Below are 13872 nucleotides of genomic sequence, written 5' to 3'. Positions count from 1 at the left end.
CTCATTTTACGCTGCCTTTTAGCTCTCTATATAGGCAAAACGGTGGCATTACAGATGGAGCGCGACAATGCATGAGTGGGTCGTGCAGCGCATGGATTAGTTGTGTTAAATATTTTAACGTGATACATTTTTTTTAAAAATTAATTACTGTCATTATTGGGATAAATTTGATAACCCTACCTTAAGCCTAAACTAAAAACTCTGGATAAGTGTAACATATGTTTATAACGTTAAATACAATTAGAAAACGATTTAATTAAAAAATATATATATATTAAAAAAAGGCATGGCCGATATTTTTTTGCCGATTACGATACTTTGAAAATGACGTGATCGGACTCGATCGATCGGCATCCCGATCTATCGGGACATCTCTAGTAATCACGATGAATCGGCAAAGCTTTTTACCAAAAATACAGTGCCCTCCATAATTATTGGCACCCCTGAAAAAGATATTTTTTAGCTTCTAATATTTTTTTTTTTGTCCAAATAATATGGGACCTTAATGGGAAAAAAATCCAACCTTCAATACAAATGCATTCATTCAGTGGGGAAAAAATCCCACATAAAGAAAAAATTGTTTTTTGGGGAACAAAATTGCTTTTTGGCAACAAACACTAAGTGGGTCTGGCCTGCCACGAAAGATGCGCATGCTGAAAAGCACCTCATACCCACTGTGAAGTATGGGGGTGGGTCAGTGATGCTGTGGGGCTGTTTTGCTTCCAAAGGTCCTGAGAACCTTGTTAGGGTGCATGGCATCATGAATGCTTTGAAATACCAGGACATTTTAAATCAAAATCTGTTGCCCTCTGCCCGAAAGCTGAAGATGGGTCGTCTCTGGGTCTTTCAGCCATCTCAGTCCCCAGCCCTTGTTTTGTTGGCAAAAGGGGGTTGTACAAAGTATTAACACCAGGGGTGCTAATAATTGTGACACACATTATTTGTTGTCAAAAATATTTTTTTCTTTATGTGGGATTTTTTTCCCCACTGAATGAATGCACTTGTATTGAAGGTTGAATTTTTCTCTTTTTTTCCATTAAGGTCCCATATTATTTGAATTAAAAAATATATATATTAGAAGCTAAAAACTTTTTCAGGGGTGCCAATAATTATGGAGGGCACTGTACCATCATAGACAATATAATGATTTGTGTCTTTTTTAACCAGACTTGCGCATTAGACGGCAACACTCATCGGAAAGCATGTCGAGCATCAACAGCGCGGCTAGCCACTCCAGCATGGGCAGCATGGGCAACAATGTTGAGGACAAGAACAAGAAAAAGAAGAAGAACTGGGTGGGTGCGCCGTGCTCACGAATGCCACACTCTCAGGATTTGATGCTCACAGTTGCTAGGTTACACAGTCATCATCAACATGTGGTCAACGACCTCACAATTACTGCTTGAGGACCACTCGGGGTTTCGTATTAACATGAAGATGAGGATGCAAAATGTGGATTCAAAAACATCCCTTTGAGTATTGATAAGTGCTTGTTGACTCTGTCTTGTTGAGAAATCCAAACACTCAAAGTGCTCTTAATCCTGTCCCCGTACCCCCGTACCGCCTAAAGCCCCCCAGATACATACTTATTCTTTTAAAAACATGACTCCCATGTGGACCTTCTCCTCTCTAAATCCGTCCCCTTCTTGGTGACTTTTTTTCTCAGCTTTGCAGTCTCCGCAGTTGCTAAATTGGGCTCATTAGTACTAAATGCATATTAGCACCTAATTAAAGCGGCAATGAATGATTCATTTGTACAAATACTGCCTCGGCGTACCGTGGAAACTGCAAAATGGAATGAGAAAATGGCTTTACGTCTGACCCGTGAGAGACAAATAGGTTTACTATCATAATCCTGTTCACACTAAGAATATTTTTTGTCATTTTCTCCTGTATGATACAGTGGGGCAAATAAGTATTTAGTCAACCACCAATTGTGCAAGTTCTCCTACTTGAAAAGATTAGAGAGGCCTGTAATTGTCAACATGGGTAAACCTCAACCATGAGAGACAGAATGTGGAAAAAAAAACAGAAAATCACATTGTTTGATTTTTAAAGATTTTATTTCCAAATTAGAGTGGAAAATAAGTATTTGCTCACCTACAAACAAGCAAGATTTCTGGCTGTCAAAGAGGTCTAACTTCTTCTAGCGAGGTCTAATGAGGCTCCACTCGTTACCTGTATTAATGGCACCTGTTTTAACTCATTATCGGTATAAAAGACACCTGTCCACAATCTAAGTCAGTCACACACCAAATTCGACTACGGCCAAGACCAAAGAGCTGTCGAAGGACACCAGACACAAAATTTTAGACCTGTACCAGGCTGGGAAGACTGAATCTGTAATAGGTAAAACGCTTGGTGTAAAGAAATCAACTGTGGGAGCAATTATTACAAAATGGAAGACATACAAGACCACTGATAATCTCCCTCGATCTGGGGCTCCGTGCAAGATCTCACCCCGTGGCGTCAAAATGATAACAAGAACGGTGAGCAAAAATCCCAGAACCACACGGGGTGACCTAGTGAATGACCTACAGAGAGCTGGGACCACAGTAACAAAGGCTACTATCAGTAGCACAATGCGCCGCCAGGGATTCAAATCCTGCACTGCCAGATGTGTCCCCCTGCTGAAGAAAGTACACGTCCAGGCCCGTCTGCAGATCGCTAGAGAGCACTTGGATGATCCAGAAGAGGACTGGGAGAATGTGTTATGGTCAGATGAAACCAAAATAGAACTTTTTGGTAGAAACACAGGTTCTCGTGTTTGGAGGAGAAAGAATACTGAATTGCATCCAAAGAACACCATACCCACTGTGAAGCATAGGGGTGGAAACATCATGCTTTGGGGCTGTTTTTCTGCAAAGGGACAAGAACGACTGATCTGTGTAAAGGAAAGAATGAATTGGGCCATGTATCGAGAAATTTTGAGTGAAAATCTCCTTCCATCAGCAAGGGCATTGAAGATGAGACGTGGCTGGGTTTTTCAGCATGACAATGATCCCAAACACACAGCCAGGACAACAAAGTAGTGGCTTCCATTTCAAGGTCCTGGAGTGGCCGAGCCACTCTATAATACTATAATACTATAATATATAATACTCTACAAGAAAAATATATCGTATGCATCTAAAATAATCTTAAACGATTTTATTAGCAATTTTGATACTCCTTTTAGCAAGGTTCCTTGGGTATCCGTACGTCCCCATAGCAACCAGTCCTGTTATTGTCATACGTCACAAGCGCTGCGTATTCTGGGAGCGAGAATAGGCGTAAGGTGCGCATTTCGAGCAGAGGACAGCCACCTGATGTGTGCGTCCATGAACAAATGTAAGTACATCCATATGAGTCAGTGTAAAGTGCTTAGTTTTCGCCACTTTTATGGACAGGATGATCGCACGCAGCGCACATTCGCACCCCCCCACCTTTGTGTTCATTATACTGCGTGAGTATGTATGTGTGTCACGTGACTCAGAGTGAGAGTGGGCAGCGATCTGGCCTTTTTTTTAATTGGCAAAATGAAGAGATGTTATCCTTCTAGAAGCGAAAAAAGAAAGAAAAAAAAGAATGTAGTAAAAGCACTGCAGACTAGTAGTAGTAGTAGTATTTTTATGTCCAAAACCAATTAACTGCCTTGACTTGTTGTAACTAGCTTGTTAGCGTTTGCTAACAGCATTGCAGCATGCTAGCGTTTCTCCATACATAAAGATGTTACCTAGAACATAAAATCAGTGTTTAGAATCAACATACACACTGATCAGCCAAACTGATAAGATGTTACATGATTCACTTCTGTGCCAGAATGTTATCCTTACTAAGTAAAAGCAATATAACTTACCAGCTAGTCAGTAGACTACGGTATGTGTAAACCCTTTACACATACAGTACACATGTGCAAGTAAGGGGGACAGTTGACAACTGTCCCCCTTACTTGCACACGCTGAAGGGCCCCATGTTGCCTGTTGCCCGGGGCCCCCGGGGACCCTTGCTACGCCTCTGAGTGTGTGAAAAGCTTGTGAAGAGTTACAGAAAACGTTTGGCCTCCGTTATTGCCAACAAAGGGTACATAAAAAAATATTGAGATGAACTTTTGGTATTGACCAAATACTTATTTTCCACCATGATTTGCAAATCAATTCTTTAAAAATCAAAGAATGTGATTTTTTGGGTTGTTTTTCCACATTCTGCCTCTCATGATTGAGGTTTACACATGTTGACAATTACAGGCCTCTCGAATATTTTTAAGTGGGAGAACTTGCACAATTAGTGGTTGACTAAATACTTATTTGCCCCACTCTATGTGCCTTGGTTGGACTTTGATAGATGTCACCTCCTCCTGTGTCTGTCTGTGTGTCTTTAACACTGGGTGTGTTCTGCATCTTTAGGTGGCTGATTCCATCCCGGCTCAGGTTAGTTTTGTCCTAGAAAGCGTGCAGTGGTCCCTCAACCCAAACCATTAAATTCCTTGTTCAGTTCCTTCTTTTTGCCCTGTAAAAGCAAGCTCTTATCTATCTTTTCTGGAAACATCAGCATGGATACAGCTGCCCCCCATCATTGCCTGTTCATTTTTAGAAAGAAAGAAAGCTCACCTCTCTCACCCCCATTTCATTCTCTACTTACAGCCTTGATATTTGCCTTCCTCTTACCTCCACCAGCTTGGAAAAACAGCACGGCGTACCCTCCTGATCTCTGATACAATTTCTCACTGGCAAATCGGAGATATTGACCCCTGGCTTCTGTTTTTTTTGTTGTTTTTCTTTGTCATGCAGCTCCGCAGCTCCTTCAAGCACGCATTCAGCAAGAAAAAAACCAAGTCGCAGTCAGCCCACGACGAGATGGAGGAGATGAGCGACTCGCTGCCGTCGTCGCCAAAACTGCAGCATGACAACCGACAGGGCAGCGTCGCTACGTTGCGTTCTTCACCTTCTACCACAGAGTGAGTTTTTGCTTCTTGTGGCATGCCACCTTCCTCTAGAAAATATACAGTGGTATGAAAAAGTATCTGAACCTTTTGGAATTTCTCACATTTCTGCATAGAATCCCCTCAAATGTGAGCTGATCTTTGTCAAAATCACACGGATGAAAAAACTGTCTGCTTTAACTAAAACCACCCAAACATTTATAGGTTTTTATGTTTTAATGAGGATAGGATGCAAACAATGACAAGGGGGGGAAAATGAGTAAGTGAACCATCACATTTAATGTTTTGTGCCCCCCCCCCCCCCCCCCCACTTTGCCAGCAATAACTTAAACCAGATGGTTCCTGCAACTGCAGATCAGTCTGGCACATCGATCAGGACTAATCTTGGCCCATTCTTCTTTACAAAACTGCTATAGTTCAGTCAGATTCCTGAGATGTCACGCATGAATTGCTGTCTTTAGGTCATGCCACAGCATCTCAGTGGGGTTCAAGTCTGGGCTTCGACTAGGCCGAGTTAGAACATGTATTTTGTTCTTCTGAAAGCATTCTGAAGTCGATTTACTTCTGTGTTTTGGATCATTGTCTCGTTGCAGCATCCATCCTCTTTTTAGCTTCAACTGTCTGACAGGCGGCCTCAGATTTTCCTGCAAAACATCCTGATAATCTTTTGAATTTATTCTTTCATTCATGATTGCAAGTTGTCCAGGCCTTGAGGAAGCAAAACAGCCCCAAATTATGATGCTCCTTCCAGCATGCTTCAAAGTGGGGATGATGTGTTGATGTTTGTGAGCTATTCCATTTTTACTCCACACATGACATTGTGTGTTACTCCCAAACAATTCAACTTTAGTTTCATCAGTCCACAAGTTATTTTGCCAAAACCTCTGTGGAGTGTCCAAGTGCCTTTTTGCGAATATTAAATGAGCAACTATGTTCACAAAGTGGCTTCCTCTATGGAGTCCTTCCATGAACAACATTTTTGGCCCTAGTTTTACATACAGTTGCTGTGTGTGCAGGGCAGGGCAGCTTTAAACCACTCATCAGTGATTGGGCACACACCTGACTTAAAATGTTTGGTAAAAATTGGTTTCAATTAAAGATGTCCGATCACGTCATTTTCAAAGTATCGGAATCGGCAAAAAATTGCCTTTTTTTTTTTTTTAAATTAAATCATTTTGTAATTGTATTTAACGTTACAGACAAAATGTTACACTCATCCAAAGTCTTTAATTTTGGCTTAAAGTAGGGCTATCAAATTTATCGCGTTAATGGCGGTAATTAATTTTTTTAAATTAATCACGTACGCAATTAACGCATGCGCTGCACGACCCACTCACGCATTATGGCGTTTAATCTATAATGGTGCCATTTTACCTATATATAGCGCTAAAAGGCAGCGTACAATGAGTAGAGTGAATTTTGGCAGTCTTTGGAGCCTTTTTTTAGTTGGCTAAAACCTTAAAATCCCTCTCTCAACATTTAGAAATATCATGGGAAGCAATGTGGGGAAGAAAAGTAGTAGTTGATCTTTTTCTTAACAACCTACGTTATTTCCCAACGCAAAGAAGATATATCAATTGGTGCCACTACGCACAGTCATGGTTGCACCTCCCATCATGCATTTGGGCAGAACAGTTAAATGGCTACCGTATCATTTACTGAAAGCTCAACAAATACACTAGATGGCAATATTTAGTCACAATATACAAAGTCACATTTATCCTTTAAGAATTACAAGTCTTTCTATCCGTGGATCCCTCTCACAGAAAGAATGTTAGTAATGTAAATGCAACCTTGGGGATTTATTGTCATAATAAACAAATACAGTACTTATGTACTGTATGTTGAATGTATATATTCGTCCGAGTTTTATTCTTTTTTTTCTTAACGCAATGCCAAAATGTATATGATCGGGAAAAATTATGGGGAATGATTGGAATTGAATCGGGAGCAAAAAAAAGCAATCAGATCGGGAAATATCGGGATCGGCAGATATTCAAACTAAAACGATCGGGATCGGATCGGGAGCAAAAAAAACATGATCGGAACAACCCTAGTTTCAATTGCTCTTTAAGTCTCCTTAGGCAGATGTTCACCTACTTATTTTTCCCCTTTTTGTCATTGTTTGCATGCTATCCTCATTAAAATACAAAAACCTATAAATGTTTGAGTGGTTTTAGTTAAAGAAGACACTTTTTTCATCTGTGTGATTTTGACAAAGATCAGATCACATTTGATGGTGATTTTATGGAGAAAAGTGAGAAATTCCAAAATGTTCAGATACTTTTTCATACCAATGTAAGTTGCATAACCTAAAATTCGATATCTACGTACTGCTATAATACAGCCTAATTTACCGAAGTCTTCAGCTATCATTGATGTAAATATTTTTCATCTTCAGTTATTGTTGCTTTCCTCCAAATGCTCACTCTTCTTTTATTTCTCTTCCATCCTGACTTTTCCACTTTCACATTTTTACACCCTTCCTGCCTTGCGTAGCAAGTGCCTATGTGATAGTGAGTCCTCCCCCGTTTGGACGTCAAAGAAAAAGCTAAATGGTCACGTGGTCTACAAACACCGGTCTCGGTAACAGTGTGTGCGTGTGTGTGTGATGGATTCTAGCATGCAAGTGCACCTCGTTTGCTTTTTTGAAAAGACCATGTAATTTGTTTGAGAGCAATAACAAAAAATCTCATCGGGATAGCGGTTCGCCTAATCATTATTAATAAATATGTGGTTACAAGACATTTTACATCCCAACCGTCAAATTTGTCATTGATTCACTTGCAATATACTAAGTAAATTGACTTGTTCTGTATTTTTAAATATACCAAATCGGACCTAACCTCAAAAACAATTTCAGTGTGCCCTGTGTTTATTTTGGTTTTTTACTAATTTTAGAATCCCTTGAATCCTCATAATATCATTTTAACTGATTTGAAGCCCATTTGTTTAAAGTGCCTATGTGAATTAGAATATTTTCAGACGATTTGACTATATACAACAATTTGGCAAAGCGCAGATGACGAGAAATTTGCCGTTTAGCCCTTGCCTGTCATGAAAGCGTTCTAGCGTCCTCAGCTGGTGGATGACGTCGGCAGAGTCTCGAGTTCATCTGATATAGAATTCAACCCATTGAGGGGGAATTATTCAATATGATCATTTCAATATGATCAATTATCTCAAGATTTTATTTGTATCATTATTACTATTTTACTGTTATATGTATATTTTTTTAGGGCTGTCAAAATTATCGCATTAACGTGCGGTAATAAATTTTTTTAATTAATCACGTTAAAATATTTGACGCAATTAACGCACATGCCCCGCTCAGACAGATTTAAATGACAGTACAGTGAAATGCCCACTTGTTAATTGTGTTTTATGGAGTTTTGCCGCCCTCTGCTGGCGCTTGGGTGTGACTGATTTTATAGGCTTCAGCACCCATCAGCATTGTGTAAGTAATTATTGACATCAACAATGGCGGGCTACAAGTTTATTTTTTGATTGAAAATTTTACAAATTTCATGAAAACGAAAACATTAAGAGGGGTTTTAATATGAAATTTCTATAACTTATACTAACATTTATCTTTTAAGAACTATAAGTCTTTCTATCCATGGATCGCTTTAACAGAATGTTAATAATGTTAATGCCATCTTGTTGATTTATTGTTATAATAAACAAATACGGTCCTGATGTACCGTATGTTGAATGTATATATCCATCTTGTGTCTTATCTTTCCATTCCAACAATAATTTACTGAAAAATATGGCATATTTTATAGATGGTTGGAATTGCGATTAATTGCGATTAATTACGATTAATTAATTTTTAAGCTGTAATTAACTCGATTAAAAATTTTAATCGTTTGACAGCCCTAATTTTTTAATTAATATTATAATGTGAGTTGTGTGTCTGTTAGGCATCGTTTTGATTATTTAGGACCACCATAATTTTCGGACGATACAGTAAGTCGCTACTTTTTTCCTTCATTTTGAATCCTACGGCTTATTTGGTGATTTATATGGGTTAATAGGTAACACTTTATTTGACAGCGGCGTCATAACACTGTCAGAAGACCGTCATATTTATGACATGACACTGTCATGGGCATTACTGAATGCTTATGTCATTAAGTGTCATCAGGCAAATTATGTCAACTCCATTTATTTATTTCAACTCCAGCTTGACTCTTTTACATCCATTCAAAAGTCAGATAATTTGCCGGATAACACTAAATGACATCTGTTACAAGCATTCCTAAATGCTCATGACACTGTCATGTGATAATTATGGTGCCACTGTCAAATAAAATGTTACCAAATACAATAACTAGCAATTAATGAAACAACTGGAACAGTAACTGAAGAAATAATTAGCACAGAACATGAATTTTGGTTGTTATTTAAATCTGTAGTGGTGCAATGCATGCTAGGAGGCATGTTGGACAACAACAGTGTTGACAACAGGTGGCAGGAGAGGTTGACTGTCTCCCCCACAGGAGCAGTGATGGCCAAATGAAGCTTATTGCAGCAATGAAGCTTTGCAGCCAATTGGTTCAAAGCTTCATGGAGGTTCATTTGGTCGTATAACAGTCGTATGAGGCCACTGTCAAATAAAGTATTACTAGTTAATATATTTTTTGTGTATATATCCCATAATACATAATAATAATAATAATACAGGACAGCTGCGGCTTATAGTCTAGTGCGGCTTATCTATGAACAAATGCTGTTTTCATGCCAAATTTGCCTTATAGTGCGAAAATTAGGGTACTTGACTTGACCTAATCAGCTCCTTAGTATGCATGGCACTGATGAATTTTTGAGCCAGCTTTCACCTTGGGTCCACACCCCTCAATTCCTTTCAAACCTCATTCTGTACGGGTGTTGTATTTGCTGTAACCCCTCCAAAAATGACACCCTCCTCCTTCCTCCACCCCTGCGCACCACCCCAGGCTGTGCGAGTGCACCGAGGCCGAAGCCGAGATCATCCTGCAACTAAAAAACGAGCTGAGGGAGAAGGAGCTCAAGCTGACCGACATCCGTTTGGAGGCGTTGAGCTCTGCCCATCACCTGGACCAAATCCGGGAAGCCATGAATCGCATGCAGGTGAGATATTGCACACGCTCAATGCCTATGTCCTACACGTGACTCCACTTAACATCTGCGGATCGTGTAAGGCTTCTTATCGCCGTCTTAACCTTCACCACAAAGGGAGTCTTGATGATCAAAAAGAGCTTAAAGCCCGTAATTCTGATACAGCCATTTAAGGCTCACAGGGAAGCCACAAAGTAGCGGCTTTTATTCGCTCTTTGAAGAGCGCATTAACCGAGCTTGAAATATGGTTTGTATCCGATTTGATCTATTGCAGCGTTGCGCGACTGCGGGGTTAGCGTCTTTGTAGTAGGGCTTTAATGCGACTTTAATATCTCTTTAGATGTGGTTTATGTGAACTTTTCTCCTTAGAGTAACTTATTCACTGCAATTGACGGCAATAGACGTTCAAATGGTCAATGGCATCCAATAGGTTAACTCATTAAATAACTTCTGTGTTCAATGAGCAGAATGAGATCGAGACATTAAAAGCGGAGAATGACCGTCTCAAGTCCAGCGGCGGCGCCACGCCGACGGCGACTCCAGCCAAAACTGCGCGGCCGCCCTCGGAGACCTCCAGCACGTCTTCGTCCTCCTCCCGCCAGTCGCTGGGCCTGTCCCTCAACAACCTCAACATCACCGACACCATCATGTCAGGTCAGTTTTTCGTCAGCGTCCGTCGGGAGCATCGGGCCCAATCCGCTTTGGCAGCCTGACATTTGTTCGGAGGTGTGAGAGGACTTTAAAAAAAAAAAAAAAAAAAAAAAAAAGAAAGTCAAATTGTCCGACAAAGCCTCCGTGTGTTTGCCTGGCAAGTCTCCAAATGCCAATTAGAGCTGATTTTATGGATGAAATTACATCTTGACATTTGCCACACGCTTTTCCTCCTTTTGAAAAGTCATTGAGTGCCTCCCCCTGGCTTGTAATTTAAAAAGTCGAGCTCTCCTCCGAGGGCGGGATGAAGGAGGGCAGTGATGCGTTTAAGGACTAGCGGGCCGTTATCGCCCCAGTACGTAATCCTCGAATGTAGAGATGCCAGATGAATACAAAGCATGCTGTCACAAATGATGAATAGATGCCAATGAGTTGACTGTAAATGAAAATATGTCCAAAAATGTGTTTGGCCTTTAGATATTCTACTCGACGACAGCTACGAAGGTAACCTGCGCAAAGAAGGTCGCAGCGTGCGGATAGTGGTCAGCATCAGCAGCGGGCCGAGCACCACCAAGGTTAGTGAGAACTGTCTTTATTATCTCCTATATTACAGATATTTTACAATTGGAACGATTTGTCAACAGGGAACACAAATGCAGGAGTATCTGATTGGCTCCATAGGTGTTAGTGGGAAAACCAAGTGGGACGTCTTGGACGGGGTGATCAGACGGCTCTTCAAGGTAAACTGGATGCAAGTTCAAAAGGCTCTTATTGTAGCTTTGCCATAGACTTCAGAATGTATTGACGGGACACGGAGCTCTGGGCCGATAAATAGGAGGCCTGCATTGTTGGCGAGGCCGTCAAAGCTGACCGAGTGAAATCACAGACAAAGAACTTTTTTTTGTTGAAAATTCTTAAATTCCTGAATATGCTTAAATCCCTGTATTCTTTATAGATATCGACGTAAAACAGTCTCGATTCTTGATTAAAAGCAAAAAAAAAACGTGCAGTTAGCATTTATTTTACGGAAATATGTCAAAGTACAATGCTAGTCTGTTACTGAATGTAGCTAGCAGCCGTCTTATGTAAACAGAGCTTTTACGGTAAAAATTCTTGTGAATAAATGCTTAAATCCCCAAATTCTTTGTGGATATGGACGTAAAACAGTCTCAATTCTTGGTTAAAAGCAACAACAACAAAAAAACACATGCAGTTAGCATTTATCTTACGTAAATATGTCGAAGTACAATGCTAGGCTGTTAGTGAATGTAGCTAGCGGCCGCCTTAAGTAAACAGAGCTCTTCCGATAAAAATTCTTGTGAATAAATGCTTAAATACCTGAACTCTTTTTATATATGGACGTAAAACAGTCTCGATTTTTGGTTAAAAGCAACAACAAAAAAACGTGTAAATATCATTATTTTACTTAAATATTGCGAACTATGATGCCAATGTCGTAGCGGCTAATTGCATTAATTTTTTTTCACAACGTTTCAAAATGCATGCATGGTACGAAAAATATAATAATTGCCTTGAATCATCGAACAAATCACCTATGAGACAATCCTTCCTGTTTACATGCGGTACAACTTTCATACTTTTTCAACAGAAATCCGGCGCTAGATCGCAGTGTGCGTGTTTGTGATCAGCTCCTCTTGATGTGGGCGGCACCCTACTTGAATGCGAAGCACAGTGCATGACCGATTTGACCCGTCAATACCATTATGAAGTCTATGCCTTTGCACAGGTCTACAAAATGCCTTCAGTTAGGATCAAAACAGCCTTGTCAGGTTTTTTGAATTTGGTCTCATCCCAAAATAGAAATTAAAATGGAGAAGATCAAATGAAGAATATCACTTGATAAAAAAGACATGACAATCAAGTCATATATTTAAAAATGTCAGTTAGTTAATGAAAAATCCTTGATAGTAATAAAATGCAGCATAAGACTTTGATTGTGTGTATGAATGTGGTGATTATAGTGTATAATTTAAACAACGAGCACTTGTAATTGCAAACAGGAGTACGTATTCCGCGTGGATCCTGTGACCAGTCTGGGCCTGAGCTCAGACAGCATCGTCTGCTACAGGATGGGCGACGTGGTCCGCGCCCACTCCTCCGAAGTGCCTGAGCTGCTGCCCTGCGGCTACCTGGTGGGCGAAAGCAACGTCATCAAGGTCAACCTCAAAGGTACCCACCGCTTACCTCCCGTTTTCTTCCGCTATCCGCTGCATTCACGTCTCCCGCTTCCTCCTCTTAGGCGTGAAGGACAACAGCATCGACAGCCTGGTGTTCGACACGCTCATCCCCAAGCCCATCATCCAGCGGTACCTCAACCTCTTAATGGAGCACCGCCGCATCATCTTGTCGGGGCCCAGCGGCACCGGCAAGTCCTTCATGGCCACCAAGCTGGCCGAATTCATCATTTCTCAAATGGGACAAGAAGTGAGCGAGCACAACGTGGCCAGCTTCAACGTGGACCAGAACTCCAGCAAGGTAGGCACGCCAGTCTTTTCCATTCTTTTCACTGGGAAGCTTGATTTGAAAGAGTGTTTCCTTTTTCCAGGATCTGCGTCAGTACTTGTCCAACCTCGCGGAGCGTTGTAACTCCCAAGGCACGGACACAAAGCTTCCCACTGTGGTCATTCTGGACAACCTCCACCACATCAGCTCACTCAGTGACATATTCAACGGATTCCTCAACTGCAAGTATCACAAATGGTACTATTTGATTGTTGCTTCATCACCAATTCTTTGGAATTCAAAATCTAAAACGTCCGTCTTTTCTGCTTTAGCCCTTACGTCATTGGGACAATGAACCAGGGAGTTTCCTCCTCTCCCAACCTGGAGCTCCATCACAACTTCAGGTTTGCGGAACTGCACCACCTCTATAGCTATGTACTATCTCACAAAATTAACATGAACGTATCTTGAAATGTTGCGTCACAAGTAGTGTTGTTAATAACGGCGTTACAATATAACGGCATTATTTTCTTCAGTAGTGAGTAATCTAATTAATTACTTTTCTCATCTTGGCAATGCCGTTACCGTTACGTCCCACGGACGGCTCGCGAAGGACGTAGCATAAAACAAGCCACACAAATTTACTTACAATAATCAAACTCGCAATGAATATATACAGAATGCCGAAGAAGCGTGACTTCAGGGTAAGCCCAGGCCAAAACAACAAAGAAAAG

The 13872-nt window shown here is 40.7% G+C and overlaps 1 protein-coding gene across 16 annotated transcripts in view; it reads left to right on the top strand.

Annotated features, from left to right (window-relative positions):
* Window positions 1-13872, top strand: part of nav3 (neuron navigator 3) — a 241299-nt gene that overhangs the window by 215619 nt on the left and 11808 nt on the right. For 8 of the 16 annotated variants that reach the window (XM_057854376.1, XM_057854381.1, XM_057854383.1 and 5 more), the window contains 12 exons: window positions 1168-1295; window positions 4386-4409; window positions 4770-4936; window positions 7421-7507; window positions 9883-10036; window positions 10492-10678; window positions 11153-11250; window positions 11320-11415; window positions 12697-12865; window positions 12936-13171; window positions 13242-13396; window positions 13471-13542. In XM_057854376.1, coding sequence (XP_057710359.1) covers window positions 1168-1295; window positions 4386-4409; window positions 4770-4936; window positions 7421-7507; window positions 9883-10036; window positions 10492-10678; window positions 11153-11250; window positions 11320-11415; window positions 12697-12865; window positions 12936-13171; window positions 13242-13396; window positions 13471-13542 — 1573 coding nt within the window. The remainder of the gene's footprint in view (window positions 1-1167; window positions 1296-4385; window positions 4410-4769; window positions 4937-7420; window positions 7508-9882; window positions 10037-10491; window positions 10679-11152; window positions 11251-11319; window positions 11416-12696; window positions 12866-12935; window positions 13172-13241; window positions 13397-13470; window positions 13543-13872) is intronic. The other 8 variants (XM_057854377.1, XM_057854374.1, XM_057854372.1 and 5 more) reach the window with 3 other exon arrangements.

The sequence above is a fragment of the Corythoichthys intestinalis genome, chromosome 13 (genome assembly GCF_030265065.1).
Source record: "Corythoichthys intestinalis isolate RoL2023-P3 chromosome 13, ASM3026506v1, whole genome shotgun sequence".
Lineage (NCBI taxonomy): Eukaryota > Metazoa > Chordata > Actinopteri > Syngnathiformes > Syngnathidae > Corythoichthys > Corythoichthys intestinalis.
The sequence above is the reverse complement of the archived record's forward strand: the minus strand, read 5'-3'. Positions and strand labels throughout refer to the sequence as shown.